This window comes from Helianthus annuus, chromosome 2, assembly GCF_002127325.2.
Source record: "Helianthus annuus cultivar XRQ/B chromosome 2, HanXRQr2.0-SUNRISE, whole genome shotgun sequence".
In the NCBI taxonomy this organism is placed as follows: Eukaryota; Viridiplantae; Streptophyta; class Magnoliopsida; order Asterales; family Asteraceae; genus Helianthus; species Helianthus annuus.
In genome coordinates this window covers 24,418,805-24,442,549 of record NC_035434.2, presented here as the reverse complement: position 1 = coordinate 24,442,549, position 23,745 = coordinate 24,418,805, and the positions used below count along the sequence as shown (strand labels likewise).

Sequence of the window (23,745 nt, the reverse complement as noted above, 5' to 3'; positions counted from 1 at the left end):
ACAAATCCGCTCAGAGTGACGACCAGGGTTTGGGTTGTGTTAGTTGGCTCGAGATAAACAAATCCGCTGCTATTTTTCAAATCCGCTGGCGGCGACCTTATCAAATCCGCTGGCTAAACTGATTTGCTGAAACTTTTAGGGTTTTGTGCGGCGCGACGGAACTGGTTTGTTAAAAAAATTAGGGTTTGCTGAAAAATTTTAGGGTTTTGCTAAACAGGATGTGAGGCGGAATTGATTGGAACTAGGGGTGTTCAAAACCGGATATCCGAAAATTCGGATATCCGAATTTCGGATATCCGCATTTCGGATATCCGAAATTTTCGGATACCAGATTTCACTATCCGAATCCGTATCCGAAATTTCGGATATCCGAAATTTCGGATACGGATTCGGATAGTGAATCGGATATCCGAAAATCCAACTTTTTATTTAGTTTTTATTTTTTATTGTTTTTTTCATATTTGGAAACGGATATTTTGGATAGTTTCGGATATCCGAATATAAGTTTTCGGATATTTTTCGGATATTTCGGATATTTTTCGGATATTTTCGGATACTTTCGGATATTTTTCGGATATTTCGGATATTTTCGGATACTTCGGATACTTTCGGATATTCGGATATCCGAAAAAAAAAATGAAAATTAAATTTTTGGATATTTCGGATATCCGAAATATCCGAAAATTTTGAAAATCACTATCCGAATCCGAATCCGAAAAATTCGGATATCCGAATTTCGGATATCCGAAATTTCGGATATCTGATTTTTCGGATTCGGATATCGGATAGTTCGGATCGGATTTTCGGATACGGATAGTTTTGAACACCCCTAATTGGAACTGTGCGACGCTGTCGGAACGGATTTGCCGGAAGTGTGCAACGTTTTTTGTTGAACAGCTCTTGCCGGAAGTAGTGGTGGGCGGCTCAAGGATTTTTTGGTTTTTTCCGTTTGAGTTTGATTTTGTTGTCGGGTTTCTCTGGTTTGAGATTGGATTGGCTGGGATAGATTGTAGATGATGAGCAAAGTGTTCAAAAATCAGAAACACTGCTCTGATAAAATATCAGTCCGTATAGAGAAAAGTAGAGGCTTGTATTAGATTGTAAAGAATTGCAATTAGGGTTTACAGTTTACACAAGAATGGTGTTTATATAGAACACCTTACACATCTAGCCCCTATACTATAATTTATTGACTTCTTTCAAACAGTAACATCATGTGCAGGCACCACACGTTAATGTCATTATCGTTACGCGTGTAACGAAATGAGAAACACGATGTTGCCGTTGCAACTTACGGCACGGGCAAAATTCTAATACTAAAACAATATAAAAGACAGTCAACTGAAAACAAAATCAATGGTTCTACAAAGTTTGAGAACTGACCACACTTGAACAAAAATCGACAGGTGCCTCACACGAGATTTGTCGTTTATTTTCCTACATCACCATTATTGATGTGAAAAATTTATAAAAAAATGTTGGAAGTATGTATTTACACGTCAGATAACCTCAAGCTAACAATACCTTACAATACACCTGGCACATGATAACAGGTCCAATCTATATATTTAATTTCATGCATGAATACCATAGTGTACAACCAAAATACTGACCATTTGGGAATTTGCAAACGACTTTTGAAAGATTCAAAGGACACAAAATCAAAATACAAGTGATGTATATCTTTTTACATGGAAAGGTTATAATGAAAAAGGATAAGTATAATGATTATCTGGAGCAAAATTCTTTTCTAATCTTGATTGTATACTTGCGCTGCAAAGATGCGATCTCATAGCATCTTGTTATATGTCGTTTTTCTTTTACGGTTGGATGAATAAAGATTCCGTTGTTGTTCAAAAAAAACAAAAAAAGAAAAAAATCTGGAGCAAAATTGCATTGGGTTGAGCTAGTAGTTTTATACTTTTATTCTAGTGGTCCTTTGAATGATGGGTTTCTCTAGAATAGTGACGGGCCGTATCACCAGCGTTATCTACGTTCACGGGTATGTATGACCTTTTATCATTGTGTATTATCCGGATGATCGGACTTTTGTTGATCGTTTAAAAAATTGACAAAAATAAAAATAATGATTGTTCTAATATTGAGATAAAATAATTAACAAGCAAAACATTCGAGGGTGGGTGCACCCCCAGTTTTCCACGGGGGGGGGGGGGGGGGGGGTGTGCGATCTTTTATATTTTTAAAATTTTCAGACGAAAAATCAGAAATTTTACACTTCAAAACATAATATTCTGGAGGCGGGTACACCCCCAGTTTCCACTAAGCTCCTCCCATGTTCTTATTGTTTAGTTTACTGAAATAAAATTGGTGATGTTGGGGATTTATCCCTGCTGGAGTTCAAGCATACACTTGTAGGGTTTCATTTAGTATCTACCATGCTTGAAAATGCAAGGAAAAGAGGTGAAAAATACTTTTGCCATGGACATAAATACAAATACAAGCTCTAATACTGTGATAAATTTGACAAGAAGACAAAATAATTTTGGTGTTTGGAACATGTATGTTGATCCAATTCCTCTGTTTTTTTTTTTTTTTTTTTTCTCTTTTTTACAATTATATACATATATAAATAATAAAAGTGATCAAACGACAAACAAACTAAACATAAAATACGATCAAATAACTAGTCTAATAAATCCGTAACGTGAAAAAAATGCTTCTCAAACTGTGTGATATTTCATGGACTACGCAAAGATGTTATAAGGGGCACAAAGCTAGTGTCGAGCTTGTAGCATTTGACTGATGTATGCTAGGTGCCATGTCAGCACCACAACTGTCGACACACTAAGTCTCGATGAGTATGCGTTCATCTTCTTTAGCTTTTCTGCTGCTACGCTCTTTATTTGCCAAGTTTCCTTCTTTCTTTGGACTATACACTGCAGTTTAATTGGCATCCAATGTTAGAAATGAAACTCTTTAGGTTTTAGATCAAGAAAATTAGAACAAACTCCAAAGGGCTTGAAGCCTACTAGTTATAAGATTTGTACACAGTGGTGTCCTTTAATAGGGGATCAAGTCCTATGACAAACAATAGGGAATATGCGGTATGTGTGACCGCACATGGCCCAAAATATTGAGAGGGCGCAAAAATACTCGTGGCCACCACTAGTGCTTTAGTGGTGGTCACAGGTATTTAAGTTCCACCTATGGTGATTTCGGACGAGTTTTCCCCTCGAGATCTCAAATTCAAGTTTGGGTGATATATAAATAATAAATGTGTAGAATTAGAAATAGGATTAGTAGGTGTGTGAGTTACGGTTCTAAACAAATATATAAATCAAGAAAGATTTGATGTGTTACCTTTGTTGCTCGAGGTTCCAAGAAGATAAGATTGATTAACATCATACAAAGTGCAGAAACAAGATTGAATAATTGAAACATCACCATTTTGTTTGAGAAACCTTCTCTACTAATTCCCCGACTCGCAAGAAACCCTACAAGCGCTACACTAACACAATAAGCCATTGCTCTAAAACACACCATGTTCATCTTGTTTAACATCATCGAAACTTCTTGTTTAGGTAAACATTTGCCCAACAGATAGCCAGAAGAGAAGGTAACCCAAACCCCAATCCCGTAAGCAGTCGAAAACCCTAACAAGTGACACCAATTGATCACTCTTCTTATTTCCTCAAATGAAACTTTGCCCAAAAAAACACATATTGTGTCAACCGATCTCATTAAAAACACGTTTCGGGTAAAGTTCCATTTAATATCTTCACAGATTCTTTTTGGTGAATCGTAGAAATCCCAATCATGCATTTTAACTACCGAGTCTTTAAGTGCTCCTTCTATGATGTCCCCGATTCTAACCGTGCCTGTTGTTTTCTCCAACGCGATTTTCACATTTTCTGCAGCCTCAAACGCCTTCTCTCCGAATGATCTAAGCATTTCCGACAGGTTAAGCTCTTTTGAATGGTCTTGAGGTGGAGATAAAGATGTTAGAACCAAACACAGGAACAAAAGGTGGCTTATCTTCTTCATGAGTTGGATTTTAAATATGTTTTGAAAGGGTGAGAAAGATCGATACAACTGGTTTTGAAAGATATAAGATGAACACTGTAAAGTTAGGAGATGACTGACTATATATTATTTGATCATGGGACGCGTGTTGTTGCATGCTTGAACAGGACGCGTGTTGTTGCATGCATGCTCTGGACTGGATTGGATCAGGACTGAAGTTTTTTTTATATATTGAGGTTGAAGAACTGAATTAGTTTAGTAGGTTCAGGTTGGTCGGCTCTTTTGGTTCAATCGGTTGTTGCACAATAATCTTTTGTATCACTTGTGTTGTTTTCATATTTTATACAGGGAAAATTACAAAATTGGCCAAAGATCAAACTGACTTTCAAAATTGGTCAACTCATGCGTTAGTGGAACAACGCATCACACATCTCGAGGTACGTGATGCGTCCGCAGAGCAATTGCGGTGTCTTTGATTATGTGATTGACACGTGGCTATTCAGAAGGCGGACACATCGGAGGCGTCTCCCGGACGCATTCATAACGGCTTGCGTCCGGCTCCGTGCCAAGTGCCTGGCTCAGCCCTCTCTCACCGCTAGTTCCGATGCGTCTTTTCAGACGCCTCCCATGCGTCGCTGAAGCATCCCGACGCCTCCCATTGAAGCCTTTGTTCACGCTTCGGATGCGTCGCTGACGCATCCCGAGTATCTGTCTTCAAAGGCCTTTGCTGACGCTTCCCATGCGTCGCTGACGCATCCCGAGTGTCAGTCTTTGAAGGCCTTTATCGATGCTTCCCATGCGTCGTTGACGCATCCCGTGTGTCAGTCTCGGAAGCCCTTTTGTGACGCTTCCAATGCGTCACTGACTCATACACTTTTGAAAAGGCAACTTTCCGTACAACTGTCCATACATTGACGCTTGTGATGAGTCTCCCAACGCTTTAAGCTTAAACCCGGTAATATAAAAGATTTACACGTTTTTTCAGTTATGGGGATCCATTATCCATAAAAAATTATCTTCAGTTTTTACTATTAACTGAATTTTATCTTCAACTTTTACCTTCAAGTGATATGGCTGTGAGATTTGTGGTTGACACCGGTGGCAAGTGGGAAGTCGTTGACAGGAAGCTTTAATACGTAGTCCAAGCAGATTCACTTAGACGTGGCTTTGAAACTCCTACAACAATTTCGTATAATACCTTTTTTTTAAATAATGATTTGTGTGGTTTTCGAAACATCACACGATTATCTTATAAAATGTCAGCCTTTACCGATCTTATTGATATAATTGACGATTCTGATCTTACTTTTTTTCAACCTAGCTGAAAAAAATTTTATGAGTTGTTTAAATTATATGTGGTGCAAGAAGTTGGTGTTGGTTCATCTTCTTGTGCTCCTTCCAATGATTTCAAATGTTCCGATTTAAATGATTGTGTTTTTCCAGCGATGAATTTAACGCAACAGATAAACCGGAATTAAATGATAATGATATTTGTCCATCTGAAAATAAATGTCGATTTTACGAAGGTTATACTTTCCGTAACAAGCAGGAAATGAAAATTGAATTAGGAAAAAAGTGTCTATCTGAATGTTTTTCGTATAAAGTAGACAGATCATTAACCACTCGTTTTGAAGTATCTTGTGTTGCCGAAAATTGTGAGTGAAATTTCAGGGCAGCTAGTCGGCAGTCTTGTGATGTTTTCTATTTTAAACATTTTAACAATAAACATACATGTTCTAATACGCAAACACATTCACACATGTGCCAGGCAAACCCACAGGTGGTGGGTAGCCTATTAAAAGAACAATTACAAGACTCTGGGCGCGTATACCGTTGCACAAAATAGTAAAGGATTTTAGAATTATAGAACAAGTTAATTTATCATACATGCAAGAGTGGTGAGGAAAATGTAAGACATTATAACTTTTGCAGGGAAGTTCAGCAAGTTCTTTTGACGAACTTCCTATCTACTTGTTTAACTTGGAGAAGGCTAATCCAGGCACAGTGCCACACATACTGACTGATTCAGATAGTCGTTTTGAAATGGTATTTGTCGCCATAGGTGCGGTGGTAAGTGAAGATTAAATTTTTTAGTAGTTAGACATTTAACCAAAAAAACTGTAGTAAACATTGCATTAAAATGAAATAAAATAACTAAATTTGACAAAAATTATTAATAATATCCTATTGCTTTCAGATTCAGAGCTTTCTCAGAAACTTAAGACCAGTCATTATCATACACGCAGCCCACTTGAAAGATGAGTTTAAAGGAACAATGTTTTTAGCTGTTGGCATGGACCACTTAAAAAAATATAAAACGTATTTGCCTGAATTAAATATATCTTTAGGAAAACCTTAATATGTCTGAACAGCGGGGAAAAAAATTTAGCGGAACATGAATACTACTTTCAACCGGCTAAAAAATCATCAAGTTGGATCCTAAATCGATGGAGGAGGCCGGTGAATGCAACTGAGAGCGGTACATCATCCAACGAAAATGTAAACCCCCCAAATATTGAGGAAGGTGACTTTGTATATAATAGACATAGCTTACACCAGCACAACCCAGGTAGATGGGCGATATACCAGACGACGAAACGGAAAATTGGTCGAAAGATGTGGTTGAATTCTACAACAGAGGGGATGTCGCGTTCTGTTATTCAGCAGTTTTGTAACACCCTTCTAATTATTATTCGAATTTAATAAAAGAGAAATGCATATTTTTAAAACAAAGTGCTTCACTTCATTAAAAGTACAAAATAGAAGTGTTCATAGTGATCATTTACTAGTTAACTACAAACCAGTTTAAACAGCCCAAAAACGATTAGATAATTGTATACATCATAAACATTGTCTCCAACAAGGTTAATTAAACGCGGAAGCTCCAAAAATATTGTGTTCGGTTCTTCAAAACGTGCTTGATCGCCATCCGGATTAAGTTCCACTTCACCTAGTGTCAAAACCACTTAAAATGTTAGTTTTGACTTTATTATAATGCATAAAAACAAGTTCAATAATCAAACAATCGAAAATAAAATAAAAATCCGAAATTTAGTCTGTCGCGTGTCGCGCCAGGACTTCCCCATTTCGTCGCGTGTCGCGCCAGATCCACTGGATCCTGTCGCGTGGCGTGGGGGACTCGGTTTTCCAGCAGGTGCAGGCAATGTTGCAGAAATCGGCCTAGGCGGCCGATTAATCATCTTAGGCGGTCAAAATCGGTCCCAGGCGGTCAAAATCGGACTAATCGGTCCATGTTTTACAGCCCATTAAACACAAAATTTGACCCATTTTTGAATCTGGCCCATTGTTTTACAGCCCAAATATTATAAACCTATTTTAACATTTAATTTTAGGTATTTTAACATTTTACCCCCTCTATCTTTCACTAGTTTACATATGGTTCCTAAACTTTTAAATTTATTAATAAAAAGTATAAAGTTATCTCCTAAACTTGTAAATTTATTAATAAAAAGTATAAAGTTATCTATATATATAAAAAAATTTGTAAAATTATACTTAAAAAGTCCAATCCGATTAATCCCGATTAATCCCTAGGCAGTACCTCACCGCCCGACTAGCGCCTAGCGCCTTCTACAACATTGGGTGCAGGTTTGAGACCTGCATTTCCTGCCCAGCTCCGAATTTCGCAATACGAACTTCAAATGCTCGTAACTTTTGATCCGTAGGTCCGTTTTAGGAGATTCTTTTTCCTATGCGTCTGTAATTTAATTACCGACGTGTCTATTACATTTATTTTACCAAAATTCGAGTCTACGGACCGAATGTCTAAAATCACAATTTTTGCTTAATCGACCCACATGGTTAATACCAATTCTACTATCAATGCTAAAATAACTTCATGGCGCATTTACCCAACATCCGGGGCTTACGATCATCGGCATTTCATTGCCAAGTCTAAGGTTTCATGCTCTTGTGATCCGTCGTTGCCAAATACTAACCAAAATAAAATCTTTACCACTTAACACACATTTATTTGACCCGTTTGGCTCATTTATGGAATCCTCCATTTCTAATGACTACCAAACGTTTTCCAAGCTAATTTATTTTGTTCAATTAAGTAATGATCACCATCACTTCAACTAATACAATTCCTTATACTAAAACACAATTTCAACTATCTAAAATATCAAATTTACATGATGTAACGGAACATGTTACATACCTTCAAAGCACACCCTTCAAACGTGCGTCACCATCGGCTTGTCCTCTCGACGCTCCGGTTTCCTTTCCTATAGAGTTCAATCACAACACATTTAGAACCCTTTGATTTACATATAACACATAGTTTACCAACTAGTACACGCATGCGTTTTTGTTCATATTTCAACATTTAGCCTTCTCTTAGGCATTTTTACAAACACTTTAAGGGCAGAATTTTACACAATTTATAATCAAGTTCATGGCTTGTTATTTAGCCAATATTAACATCAACTAAGCATGTTCATATCAATTTTCACATTATCAACATCTGAATTTACTTCCTAGAACTCAAATTACACAAGAACAACAATCAAATTCTAGTGTTTAGCATGCTCCTACAAAACCCATTTATCACCTTCAATGGTGATTATAAATTCACAAGAATTAGGCATGATTTCAACACATAATTGTCTAGAGTTCACTCCTAGACACAATATTGTCCCTATTCCATCAATATAACACTCATGCAACAACAATTTTCGAATTCTCTATGTTCATCCAGAAATTCAAAATAGAGATTTCCTATAAAATTCACATACCTTATGACCCCCTTACAGTGGAGATCACCAATCTAAGCTCGGATTTCGTTTTGGAATGGATTTGTGCCTTCAATATGTGAATTTTGTGTGAGTTAGGGTTTTGGAGAAACCTGGTCGCCCCCCCCCCCCCCCTCCTGTGTTCTATTCGATCCACACACACACCAGTGTGTGTGTTGGATTTTAATTTTTTTGTTTTAATAAAACTTGTTTCACAATTGGCACAATTAACCCTCCTACTTTCATGAGGCTTTTAGTTTAAGTGTTTTAACACTCTAACTTAGTATCACTAGACTCTTATCTAACTAGGTTAGTTTTATAACTAGTTAGTTTATCCCGTTTAACATCAACGTCGGTTTTATAATAAAGAATTTATATTTTAGGGGTGTTACAAGTCCACCCCCTTAAATAGGGTTTCGTCCTCGAAACCGAGATACGTACCAAATAGAGTCGGGTAGAGGCGCTGCATTTCCTCTTCAGATTCCCATGTTATATCTGAACCCTTTCTATGCTCCCTCTTGATCTTAACTTGATTAATCTTCTTATTCTGCAAATCTTTAATCTTCCGGTCTAGAATCTCAATTGGTCTTACCGCATAGTTAAGGCTATTGTCCACTTCGATATCATCGTAGTGGATATAAGCCGTTTCTTCAGCTAAGCACTTACGGAGTTGTGACACATGAAACGTGCCATGAGTTCCGCTCAGTTCTTCCGGTAACTCGAGGCGATATGCCACCTTGCCAACCCGTTCGATGATTTTAAAGGGCCCGATAAACCTTGGGCTTAGTTTCCCTCTTTTTTTGAATCGGATAACACCCTTCCATGGGGAAACTTTTAGCATAACCGTGTCACCTACCTAAAATTCAATCGGTTTTCGTCTTTTGTCGGCATAAGACTTTTGTCTGTCTTGGGCCGCTTTCAAGTGAGCTCAAACCACGTCAATCTTCTCATTAGTGGCTTGAACTACGTCTTTATGTGCCAATTCACGCGGACCCACTTCACCCCAACACACCGGGGTTCTACATTTCCTACCATATAACATCTCATACGGGGCCATGCCGATGCTGGCATGATAACTGTTGTTATAATATAATTCTGCTAACGGCAAATACACATCCTAACTGCCCCCGAAGTCAATAATACACGCCCTCAACATGTCTTCTAGTGTTTGTATTGTTCTCTCACTCTGTCCATCCGTCTGAGGATGGTATTCAGTGCTGATAAAAAGCTTCGTTCCCATCTGTTCTTGGAAATCTCGCCAGAAATGTGAAGTAAATTGGGTATCCCTGTCAGACACAATGGATACCGGCACTCCGTGGCGTGCCACTACTTCATTGGTATACACCTCTGACATCTTTTCTGACGTATAAGTCTCACGTATAGGAATAAAGTGAGCACTTTTCGTCAGTCTATCCACAACCACCCATATCGCATCGAATCCTCGGTTCGTCCTAGGTAGTTTGGTCAGCAGGTCCATGGTAATTTGTTCCCATTTTCAAACTGGGATTTCCAATGGTTGCAGTTTTCCATATGGCTTTTGGTGTTCCGCCTTGACTTGTAAACAAGTCAAGCACTTCTTTACATACTTTACAACATCCCTCTTCATTCCGGGCAACCAATAGTTTTGCTTTAGATCGTTATACATCTTGGTTGCACCCGGATGGATAGAATAACGGGATTTATGAGCTTCATTGAGTAGAAGCGTCTTGACTCCACATGAATTTTGGACCCATATTCTTCCGAATCGAGTCTTCAACCCGCTGTTACCATCTGCCAAATCCTTCAACTGACCAACTATCGTTTTCTTTTTCAAGTTTTGCTCTTTTATCACCTCGGCTTGTGCTTCTCGGATATGTTCAAGTAAACTCGTATTGGGACATAGTCCGATTTCCTGCTCAAGGCATTCGCCACAACATTAGCCCTTCCGGGGTGGTAATGTATTTCACAATCATAGTCTTTTACTGTTTCTAACCATCGCCTTTGTCGCATATTTAACTCCTTCTGATCGAAGAAGTATTTCAAGCTTTTGTGGTCAATAAATATGGTGCACTTCACTCCGTATAAATAGTGCCTCAATATTTTTAATGCAAACACCACTGCCGCCGATTCGAGATCGTGCGTGGGATATTTCTTTTCATGCACCTTTAATTGCCTTAAGGCATAAGCTATTACTTTGCCTCGTTGCAATAAAACACATCCGAGCCCTGAAAGTGACGCATTTGAGTAGACTACCAAGTCTTCTACCCCGTCCTTCAACTTTAATACCGAAGCTTGAGTTAACTTCTTTTTTAGCGTTTGGAACGCTCTTTCTTGTTCAACACCCCAAATGAATCTCCCCTCTTTCCGAGTTAATTTAGTTAACGGCGAAGCAATCTTGGAGAAATCTTGAATGAATCTCCTGTAATATCCCGTAAGCCCTAAGAAGCTTCTAATTTCCGAAGGATTCTTCGGAGGACTCCATCTCGACACTGCCTCTATCTTTGACGGGTCTACCAAAATTCCATCGGCACTTATGATGTGGCCGAGAAAGTGTACCTCTCGTAACCAAAAGGCACACTTCGAAAAATTCGCATACAACTTCTCTCGTCTGAGTGTCTCTAACACCTCCTGTAAATGATGCGCATGATCCGCCTCATTTTTCGAATACACTAGGATATCGTTGATAAACATATTACCAACTTATCCAACATTGGCTTGCAAACCCGGTTCATGAGGTCCATGAAAGCCGCGGGTGCATTTGTCAATCCGAATGACATTACGAGGAACTCGTAATGTTCGTACCGCATACGAAAGGCCGTCTTCGGTACATCGTCTTCTTTAACCTTTAACTGGTGGTATCCCGACCTAAGGTCTATTTTTAAAAACCAATTCGCACCTTGTAATTGGTCGAATAAATCGTCTATTCTCAGAAGCGGGTATCGATTCTTTACCGTGAGTTTGTTCAACTCCCGGTAATCGACACATTCGCATGCTTCCGTCTTTCTTTTTCACGAATAGTACCGGTGCACCCCAAGGAGACACACTCGGCCTTATAAACCCTTTATCGAGCTAGTCTTGAATCTGCGACATTAGTTCTTGTAACTCTGATGGCGCAAGTCGGTATGGCGCTTTAGCTACGGGTTTCGTGCCCGGAACCAATTCGATTCCGAACTCTACTTCCTATTCGGGTGGTATTCCCAGTAAGTCCTCCGGAAACACATCTTCGAAATCACGTACCACCGGTACGTCTCCAATCGTTGGTAGTTCTTTCTTCGCGTATATCATAAACGCTCTACATCCATGCCTCATGAGCTTGTGAGCTTTCAACATCGAACATATTATAGGATTGCCTCCTTTTTTGCCATAGATGGTGACGTGTTTTGTTATTCGAATTTAATAAAAGAGAAATGCATATTTTTAAAACAAAGTGCTTCACTTCATTAAAAGTACAAAATAGAAGTGTTCATAGTGATCATTTACTAGTTAACTACAAACTAGTTTAAACAGCCCAAAAACGATTAGATAATTGTTTACATCATAAACATTGTCTACAACAAGGTTAATTAAATGCGGAAGCTTCAAAAATATTGTGTTCGGTTCTTCAAAACGTGCTTGATCGCCATCCGGATTAAGTTCCACTTCACCTAGTGTCAAAACCACTTAAAATGTTAGTTTTGACTTTATTATAATGCATAAAAACAAGTTCAAGAATCAAACAATCGAAAATAAAATAAAAATCCGGAATTTAGTATGTCGCGTGTCGCGCTAGGCTTTCCCCATTTCGTCGCGTGTCGCGCCAGATCCACTGGATCCTGTCGCGTGATGCGGGGGACTCGGTGTTCCAGCAGGTGCAGGTTTGAGACCTGCATTTCTTGCCCAGCTCCGAATTTCGCAATACGAACTTCAAATTCTCATAACTTTTGATCCGTAGGTCCGTTTTAGGCGATTCTTTTTCCTATGCGCCTGTAATTTAACTACTGACGCGTCTATTACATTTATTTTACCAAAATTCGAGTCTACGGACCAAATGTCTAAAATCACAATTTTTGCTTAATCGACCCACATGGTTAATACCAATTCTACTATCAATGCTAAAATAACTTCATGGCGCATTTACCCAACATCCAGGGCTTACGATCATCGGTATTTCATTGCCAAGTCTAAGGTTTCATGCTCTTGTGATCCGTCGTTGCCAAATACTAACCAAAATCAAATCTTTACTACTTAACACACATTTATTTGACCCGTTTGGCTCATTTATGGAATCCTCCATTTCTAATGACTACCAAACGTTTTCCAAGCTAATATATTTTGTTCAATTAAGTAATGATCACCATCACTTCAACTAATACAATTCCTTATACTAAAACACAATTTCAACTGTCTAAAATATCAAATTTACATGATGTAACGGAACATGTTACATACCTTCAAAGCACACCCTTCAAACGTGCGTCACCATCGGCTTGTCCTCTCGACGCTCCGGTTTCCTTTCCTATAGAGTTCAATCACAACACATTTAGAACCCTTTGATTTACATATAACGCATAGTTTACCAACTAGTACACGCATGCGTTTTTGTTCATATTTCAACATTTAGCCTTCTCTTAGGCATTTTTACAAACACTTTAAGGGCAGAATTTTACACAATTTATAATCAAGTTCATGGCTTGTTATTTAGCCAATATTAACATCAACTAAGCATGTTCATATCAATTTTCACATTATCAACATCTGAATTTACTTCCTAGAACTCAAATTACACAAGAACAACAATCAAATTCTAGTGTTTAGCATGCTCCTACAAAACCCATTTATCACCTTCAATGGTGATTATAAATTCACAAGAATTAGGCATGATTTCAACACATAATTGTCTAGGGTTCACTCCTAGACACAATATTGTCCCTATTCCATCAATGTAACACTCATGCAACAACAATTTTCGAATTCTCTATGTTCATCCAGAAATTCAAAATCGAGATTTCCTATAAAATTCACATACCTTATGACCCCCTTACAGTGGAGATCACCAATCTAAGCTCGGATTTCGTTTTGGAATGGATTTGTGTCTTCAATTTGTGAATTTTGTGTGAGTTAGGGCTTTAGAGAAACCTGGTCTCCCCCCTCCTGTGTTCTATTCGATCCACACACCAGTGTGTGTTGGATTTTAATTTTTTTGTTTTAATAAAACTTGTTTCACAATTGGCACAATTAACCCTCCTACTTTGATGAGGCTTTTAGTTTAAGTGTTTTAACACTCTAACTTAGTGATGTGTGTAAAATGCAACATATAAATTACATCAAATAAGGCATAAAACTAACCCTTTTTGAGTACTAATGTTGGAAAAAGAGTGCTTTTGTCTTCCTTTTGTATTTTCAGGATTAAATGAGCTCAAATTCACAAAAGAAGCAAAAAGACAGCTAAATCTAACATAAATACAAGAAAAGGAACATATGTGGATTGCCCGACCCCTCAACAGCATCCTCCCATGCAAAATAGAGAAGACAGAAGACTTATGATTAGACCGTTGATTCCAAAATACAAGAAAGTTAGGAATCAACGGCCTAATCATATTTTTATTTTTCTTTTTAATTTTTAGGGTTTTTCTTAGTTTTTCAGCTTCTGCAGAGCTCAGCACGGGCCGTGCCCGCTGAACACGCCCCCGTGCTCAATAATTGGAACTGGCAATCCTGTTTTAAGTCAGACAGTAAGCTGAACACGGGGCCGTGCTCACTCAACACGCCCCCGTGCCCAAGATTCACTTACTGAAAACAGAACCGTTAGATCCCGGCGGTTGGTAATTTCTGACATAAACATGAGTGATAGTAATTCTTTTTACTTTCGGCACTCTTATGGTACGTGGTGTCAATTATGTGGAGGCGAACATAAAGAGTTAGGATGTTACTTTCTAAATTATAGGCCCCACTACATAGACCCACCGATTCCTTATAACCTTAAGAGGGGCGAAAGTAAAAATAAGCACTATCTCTCCCTCGAATGCGCCCTGCCAGATATTCTAAGAGAAATGCTCCTTGACGAGTTATTTCAACTAGAAGAGCTAATTCTAAATTGGTCAAAAGAGCTTAGGAAGGATTTTATTGATCCGCCCCAAGACGATGACCATGAAGAAATGTTGGGATCGCATTCCGACAACCTTGTTGCTCCCAAAAATACCTTCATTCCTAGCGAAGACTTGGACGATAGTCGTCCCTGTGTCGATTGTGCCGTGAAGGACTCTCCATCGACTTCGTTCGGTGCATACATAGACCTGAGCGATTCGGCATACACCTTCTTTAACGAGAGCCCGGGAAAGGGTTGGACTTGTCCACGTAGAATGAAAATAGGAATTACCCTCACCGACAACCTCTTGCGTTCTCGCCTTAGTCTAGGACAATTAAGGTATCTTAAGCACTTTGGGGTTGTTCCAACCAGTAAGGAACCACCCGATATCGATGAGATCCTTAGAAGTAACAAAACTCCATTAGACAGCCTCCAGACACGGGGTCGTGTCCAGGTCAACACGCCCCTGTGCTCACCTAAAAGATTCTCTGCTGATTTTGTCAGAATACGGACAAAATGTGTCAGGATTTCCTCTGCACACGGGGCCGTGTACAGCCAACACGGGGCCGTGTCCGGTGCGCTGTCGTTTTCTTTAAATGCAGCCTGATCCCTGCTCATTTTTTACCACTTCAATGGACAGAGATTCCTGGGATTTTCACTTATACCATCCTAGGTAAGTGCTAAAAGAAGGTTCCCAAGGACCATCTTGTCCCTTCCACTTTTATTCATTTCCTCTTCTTTCAAAATTTTTCAACATTTCCTCCATGGGAGCTTGGAAACTCCATGATTCCAACCTTCTATGTGAAGTTTGTAAGATTATTTGCTAAGGATTCTTGTTTAAAGTTAGTTGTACAACTTTGTTTTAAATTATCTAAGCTTAAAACCCAGCTAAAAATCATGAAAATAATTTAAAACTCCAAGACTCCTTAGCCTAAAATCCTGCAGAACAATGGACACGGGGCCGTGCTCAGCGAGCACGGGGCCGTGTCCGAGGCACTGTTTCGTAAAAATTTAGCTTTCTTCGGTTTCTTTCTCAGAAAATGGCAAGCAGAACAAGCGGATCATCTTCAAGAAATAACCGACAAGGGAGGAGATCATCAACGGCAGAGGACTCTCTTGTAAACTATGTTTACGCCCTAAGGGAGGCTATTGACGAGATGATGGGAGTGGAGGAAGCATTGGTCGACCGTATCAACCATCTAACAGTGGGACTGGAGGGCTGTCTCCGAGAGGTAAACCTCTTGCACCAGAGGTTAAACCTTCTCGCCTCCCCGCCTTTGGTACCTATAATAACCCAAAGGAGTCCCGGTGAATGTTCCCCCTCAGCCACAATTTACTGAGAAAAATGAAGCCGCCTTCTTCCTTCCGAGGGAAATCGAAGAATGGCTTTAAACGACATTTAGGGGAAAAAAAAACCTTCGGCCAAAAGTCCTACTGTATCGGGAAACTATTCTCGAAATTTTCTTAAAATAGTAGAACTCTTTATGATAACCTCGTGTACCTCCTGACCTATTTAGTTAAGTTTTTGTTTTATCTTATTTTAGGAATATTATGTAAGATCTCTCTATGATTTCAATGAAATGATGGTTTTAAAGTTTGAATGGTCCATAATAAGTAAAACACACTCATGGTGGTAAAGGATGAAAAGGGAAACGACAAACATGGACCCATGCACAAAAACAAGGCAACCCGACATCAATTTCTCCAACACAGAAGGTTCAACACGGGCCGTGTCCAACCAACACGGCCCCGTGCTGAACCCCCTGCAGAAAAAAGGCCCAGTTCAGGTAACTGGACACGGGCCATGTTCACCAAACACGCCCTCATGTCCAGGCTTCTGTTTCTTTTCTTTAATTTTCGTTACTGGCACCTGAACACGGGGCCGTGTCCGGTCCCCACGGGCCGTGTCCGGACTTTTAAACACTATATTACACATCTAATCAACCAAAAAATTTATTTTTGGGACACATTGAGGACAATGTGTAATTTAAGTGGGGGGGATGCTAAAACCTTGAAATTTTGCAAGTCCTAATAACAAGCCTTACACAAAACTCTATTGAACCGCTAAACACCCCAAATTTTTTTTAAAAAAATTCTCATTTTTTTACTTGTCTAAAGTTTAAGTTAGGAATCCTAAGATTAATAAGGTTATATTTTTACAAATTTACAACCGAGAGCGTCGTGATAAAAAAGAACCAACATACGAAAATTATGAAACGGCATGACAAGCTTAGTTAAAATTTGATTATATATACTTGATCACATAGAAAAACTCATTCCCACAAAAAGTGAGTTTTGAGCCTTTATTGAGCATACAAATTTACATCTTTAGACTAAATGCTCATTTTTCGTTTCTTGTGTGAATAGCCGCTTGGTTCTTACGACTCTAGAACTTGCCACGACGATTCATTCCCAGTCCTTACCAACTTAAACACAAGTAAGTAAATGATGGAGGCATTAGGACTAACCCTTTTTCTTTCCACACCATTATTTTTCATTTTTTTACCACCTACCCAAAATCCCCCTAGTTAACCCCTTTGAGCCTAAACCTTTCATTTCTTTACCCTAAAACCATTTTACCCACCAAAACCCTTTTTATTTTTACCCTTTATTTTAGTAACAAGCTCGGTTTTCGTGAGTGTGACAAAAAAAAAATTTGATGAAATGAAGTTAGAAATAAACAAACAAAGCTCTTGAAACAAAAGCTTGTTTGAAGAAATACTTCGAAATAAAAAGTCACTAAAACAAAAGTGTTTTACGAAAACCGACGCTTTTTACGCTTTTCGCCCTTTTCCACTAACCCATTCACCCACCTTTAGCCCAAGCCTTTACCCAAAAAAGTCCTCTTGATATTTACAAAGGTAACAAGTTAAAAAGGAGGAGGATCGATTGCTTGGCAAGCTTATGGTAGGAATAAGTTCCATGCCGCTCTCGAGTGATTCACTAAAAATACACCTTCGGCCAAGTGTGAGTGATTTCTCCCGTGAGGTATGTGAACTTGTATATAAATAAAATTTTAAAAAGGCATGTTATGCCCAAATAAGTAATTTTTCCTATGAAACGTTCTAAACAAATCATAACGAATAGGATTGTAAATAAATAAAAATAAAACCCAAAAAGATCTTGGATTCCCGACACTCTATGACAAGCCAAAACCTTCTCTTCTACCCATTCCATTTGGGAGTGTAAGCCACATATTAAAGAGTTTTGCTTGAGGACAAGCAAAAGTTCAAGTGTGGGGGTATTTGATGTGTGTAAAATGCAACATATAAATTACATCAAATAAGGCATAAAACTAACCCTTTTTGAGTACTAATGTTGGAAAAAGAGTGCTTTTGTCTTCCTTTTGTATTTTCAGGATTAAATGAGCTCAAATTCACAAAAGAAGCAAAAAGACAGCTAAATCTAACATATATACAAGAAAAGGAACATAAGTGGATTGCCCGACCCCTCAACAGCATCCTCCCAAGCAAAATAGAGAAGACAGAAGCCTGAACACGCCCCGTGCTCAGCCAGCACGGGGCCGTGCCCAAGAAGCAGCAGAAAAGACAAACCTATAGAAACTTCTATTGCCCACCACGGGGCCGTGTCCAGTGAACACGGGGGCGTGGCGAAAGTACAGCAGACGCATTAATTGTAATTGCGAATTACAATTAATGAAGAGAGAGTGTGTCAGACAGGCACGGGGGCGTGTCCAGCGGACACGGGGCCGTGCCCAGCCTTCTGTTCAGCCTATAAATAGGAGTGCTTGGTTTCATTGCAACTCATCCCTTGGCACACCACCTCTCTCACACTTCATCCACCACCCACCACCACCATAACACCATCATCCACCACCATCATCCATTGTCCATCATAGAGTGTGTGAGTCGTCTCGGGATCCAAGATTGATCGTAAGAGTTCTTGACAATCAAGGCCATGTTTGCCTAAGTCTCTTACATCACTTGGTGAAGACAAGTGTTTAGTATAATACTTTTTATTTTTAATCTTTTGCACTTTTTATTTGGTTTTGTATTAATGACTTTAATAACTAGTTGCTTATGTTGAAGGTGATCTTTCCTTATCGTTTGTCCGTGGTGTCTTGGCATTATTTTACTGTCTATATAAAATAAAAGATTTTCACCATTCATATCTCCACGGTCTATATGGAGGTATGTTGGCTACCTGGTCGGGGGTTAAGGGAACGGTTTGGTAAGGGTCTTGCCCTTGTTCAGCGTTTAGAGGTCCTGCAAGGGACCTGGGTCAAATTTAGTAGGATCTCCTTCAATGCCCATAGGTATTGGATGGCGGGGATCCAAACTCTTTGACCCCCTCATAAGTTAACTACTATTAATACTATAACCCGGCTATTTAGGACTGTATCCCTGCTGACTCAGACTACTTAGTCGAGGGTAACGTCATCGCCAAAAGCGGGGCCTACCATAATTTGCATTAATAACTTAATTCATTATCTTCCAATAATCCAACCCTTTAGGATTGTATCCTTGCTGACTCAAACTACTGGGTTGAGGGTAACGTCGCCTTCAAAAGAGGGGCCTACTACAATAACTAAGATAATCTCTTAAACAAGTGCAAAAGTGCAAAAATAATCAAAGGTTATACTAATACACGAGTCGGATCCAAGTGATTCATCTTGTCTATCTGTTTTTATTTTTATTTTATTTTTCAGCATTTAGTTAGTTTTTATTTTCTTAGTTTAAAAACCTTTTCTAACATTTTGATTTGATTAGACGTTGAGGATAAACCGGTACTAAAAGCTCTTGTGTCCTTGGACGACCTCGGTATCTTACCAACACTATACTACGTCCACGATGGGTGCACTTGCCCATATGTGTGTTTAGTGTTAGTAAATATCGTGTTTTATAAATTTAAAACTTGGCTAAAAGTGTAAAAAGGGCTTAAAATATACATCAAAAATATATTACACTACACACGCATCACTTAGCATCACTAGACGCTTATCTAACTAGGTTAGTTTTATAACTAGTTAGTTTATCCCGTTTAACATCAACGTCGGATTTATAATAATGAATTTATATTTTAGGGGTGTTACAAGTCCACCCCCCTTAAAAAGGGTTTCGTCCTCGAAACCAAGATACGTACCAAATAGAGTCGGGTAGAGGCGCCGCATTTTCTCTTCGGATTCCCATGTTGTATCCAAACCCTTTCTATGCTTTCACTTGATCTTAACTTGATTCATCTTCTTATTCCACAAATCTTTAATCTTCCGGTCTAGAATCTCAATTGGTCTTACCGCATAGTTAAGGCTATTGTCCACTTCGATATCATCGTAGTGGATATAAGCCGTTTCTTCAGCTAAGCACTTACGGAGTTGTGACACATGAAACGTGGCATGAATTCCGCTCAGTTCTTCTGGTAACTCGAGGCGATATACCACCTTGCTAACCCGTTCGATGATTTTAAAGGGCCCGATAAACCTTGGGCTTAGTTTCCCTCTTTTTCTGAATCGGATAACACCCTTCCATGGGGAAACTTTTAGCATAACCGTGTCACCTACCTGAAATTCAATCGGTTTTTGTCTTTTGTCGGCATAAGACTTTTGTCTGTCTTGGGCCGCTTTCAAGTGAGCTCGAACCACGTCAATTTTCTCATTAGTGGCTTGAACTACATCTTTATGTGCCAATTCACACGGACCCACTTCACCCCAACACATCGGGGTTATACATTTCCTACCATATAGCATCTCATACGGGGCCATGCCGATACTGGCATGATAACTGTTGTTATAAGAGAATTCTGCTAACGGCAAATACACATCCCAACTACCCCCGAAGTCAATAATACATGCCCTCAGCATGTCTTCTAGTGTTTGTATTGTTCTCTCACTCTGTCCATCCGTCTGAGGATGGTATGCAGTGCTGATAAAAAGCTTCGTTCCCATCTGTTCTTGCAAATCTCGCCAGAAATGTGAAGTAAATCGGCTATCCCTGTCAGGCAAAATGGATACCGGCACTCCGTGGCGTGCCACTCAAAACGATCACGTGTAACAGTACAGAGTACTATCATACTTATAGGAAAACCAAACTACTGATATGCTTCAGCTGACGTCACCATGATAGTGACATCTAACGACCTAACAAACTATAAATACTGTTCTATACAAACTACTGTTATGTAACATCTGATAATCACTAAAGTACAAAACATAAGGAAACTACTGCTTCACGTTCCACTGTTGTAGCCTTAGCACAGATGTTGAGTCTTCAGCAGTACTTAGGATACAGCAGTAGATAGAGCAACAGAGTTTGTCTTCAGCAGTTGTTAGATAATCATCAGAGTTTGGTTTATCAGTTGTTGTAGTTGAGCAGCACTTAACATCCATCAGCTGTTAGATAACCACTGTCAAGGGGAGAGATTAGAGTAAACTGCTGCTTATTAAGTGTCCACTGATGGGATCCGATTTTGGCTTTACATTATCTGTTCCTCTGTTAGGGTTCAATCCCAACAATCTCCCCCTGGAATAGATAATGCCAAAACCATTCCTTATTCAGGACCTTTATTACTCATCAAGAGTGCCCTAGCTTGTTCCTTAAATTCAGCTTCAAATTCTTTGGCACTCTGGTCATCTACATCCCTGCACAGTGAAAGCTCAAGGAGATCCTGCAAATCTTGAACACTAAGGCCTAGTGCTTCTTTCCTTGATATATGCTTCACCTCACCATTGGATCTGAGCAAAGTCAATACGTGGGTCTTTTGATCAGACTTCCACTTTAGTATTTTTGAATCCAATGGGTTTCTTGGGAGAGATTTATTATCAGATGAGTTGAGGGATGATAGCCTTGAAAACACATGCAAACTCTCAGACATTCTTTTGAAAGCTTCTTCTATGACTTTGTTTGCTGCAGCTATGTCTTCTACAGTTTCTTGTCCAGTAAGCTCTTGTTTTTCATTGTCTATCATGCCTGTTGCAGTGTTTGGGGATGCAGGGCTGTTTAATACCTTCACAAAAAGGTTTTGAAGCTTTGATGAGCTATCTTCTTTCAGACCCATTTTCATGATGGTGTCCTTGAAGTACTCTGCTTCTTTTTCTTTGACCTCTTCTTCAGTCATCTGTTTACCTTCTTCTTGGTTTGACACAAGAGTAGGTTTGTATGCTGATTTGAACATTGTTCTGAGGTTTTCAATTTGTTGTTCCATCTTCATCATTTGTTCTCTCTTCTTCCTTTTCTTCAGCCTTTCATAGGCTTCATCAGGTTGCTGCCTAGACCATTTTGATATGGCTTCAGCAGTATCTACTTTAGCATCCACTAACTCCTTCTTCTTTCCTTTATATTCAGCAGTGAGATCAGCAATGAGTCTTTTGTACTTACTCCAATTTGGAGCAGTTTTCTTCTTTGAAGGATCATTTTCGATTCTTTGGATCCTTTCAGCCTCATGCTTCAAAGCTACTAAAGGCCATTCTTTAAACTGGGATTCTTCAACAGAATAGAACTTTTCTTTCATGATGAAGGCTAGAAGCTGTTCTCTCAATCTCTTCTTTTGATCAGCCTTTTCTTTGTCTAGCTCTTGTGCATATTCTTCCATCTGCTTAACCTTTGCAAGGTAGAACTCCAGTCTATTAGCAATGCCTTCTTCGCTTAGCCTTTCTTTCTCACTGTCAACCTTGGCTTTAACTTTAGCTTGCCTTGCCTTTATCTTGAGATAATCATTTATATCTTCTGGAGCTATATAGCCTATGAGTGAGGAGAATTTCTTTTTGAGGGATCTGTTTCTGTATAAAACTGCCTCATCTCATTTTTGACGGCTTCAAGCTCCAGTGGATACTTTTCAGCATTTGGATCATGTATCCCTTCATCGGCAGTAATAGGCTTTCTTTTTCTGCTAAAGAACCTTGGTTGAGATATAGGAAAGGATAGAGCAGTGGTGGATGGTTGACAAACAACTGATGAAACAACTGGTGTCTCAACTGCTGCTGTCATTACAACTGCTGATGTGTCAGCAGATGTCTTCTGCTTTTGAGCAGGGGTTATTGTGGCAGTTGTTTGGGAGGTGATCAGTGGTTGACTAGCAGTAGTTGAAACAACTTGTGTTTCAACCACTGTTGCCATTATAACAGATGTTGTAACATCTGTTGTCTTCTGCCTTTTAGCAGGGGGTGATGATGGTTTGGCTGTTTGTGATGGTAGGGGTGGTTTTTGTGTTGTAGACACAGGTGGTGGTGGTGGAACAGTAGTTGTAGTGGTGTGTGATGAAGTGGTGTGTGTTGGAGGTGTGTGTGTTGATGAGATGGCAGCTGTTTGGCTACTGACAGTAGTTTTTGTAACTACTGTTGTATCAGCTGTTGAAGTTTTTGAGGATTTGGGTTTCTCAGGTTCAATGTGCATCCCATCTTCTATACCTTTCTTTTTCAACCTGATTTTCTCCCCCTTTTTGGCATTATCTGCCAGGGGTGTATCCATGAAGAAAATGGTAGATGGACCTTTCTCACTTTGAGCATTCTGTTGTATGCTGGCCTTTATAGCCTTGATGTCTACTTGAGTGTCTTTGAACCGAGATTCCACCATGTTGGTCAGCATTTGTACTTGATTTGCGTGCTGTTTAGCAGCCATTTGTTGCTGGTGTTCAAGCAATGGTTGGAGGATATTCCAAAGCTCATTTGCAGCAAATGCTTGTGGAGCAGGTGCTTGAGCAGGAGGAGCAGAAGATTGGGCTTTTTGAGCTTCTAACAGCTGCTGCACCATATCTTTTATTTCGGCAACAGAAGATTCTAGATTTTCAACTCTGGCCGTCAATTCGTTGTATCTTGAATCATCACCTGATTTAACAGGATCATCTGAATCCCCACCAGTGGTGGTTGTATCAATGTGTGACTTAGGAGCTGTAGCCCAAAAGTCATCCATTGATGCCCCTTTTTCTTGGTACTTGTAACACCCCGAAAACGGGTTTGGTAATCAAACCCCGTTAATACTAAAATACGGGTAAAGTACCGTTAGCGGTAGA

The 23,745-nt window shown here is 39.3% G+C and overlaps 1 protein-coding gene across 1 annotated transcript; it reads right to left on the bottom strand.

The window, feature by feature from the left end:
- Window positions 1-2,579: 2,579 nt before the first annotated feature.
- Window positions 2,580-4,264, bottom strand: LOC110912873. Its single transcript, XM_022157701.2, has 2 exons — window positions 3,322-4,264; window positions 2,580-2,897 (listed from the first exon to the last, which is right to left on the bottom strand). The coding sequence occupies exons 1-2, from the start codon at window positions 4,003-4,005 to the stop codon at window positions 2,736-2,738; spliced, it is 846 nt and encodes a 281-aa protein (XP_022013393.1). The 5' UTR covers window positions 4,006-4,264; the 3' UTR covers window positions 2,580-2,735.
- Window positions 4,265-23,745: the final 19,481 nt, after the last annotated feature.

Bases quoted from the DNA above. Each gene is read 5' to 3' on its own strand.
- LOC110912873 (XM_022157701.2), bottom strand. From the start codon at position 4,005: ATGAAGAAGATAAGCCACCTTTTGTTCCTGTGTTTGGTTCTAACATCT. The intron at 2,898-3,321 runs GTAACACATCAA...ATTAAACTGCAG, and splicing joins TGGAACCTCGAGCAACAAAG to TGTATAGTCCAAAGAAAGAA.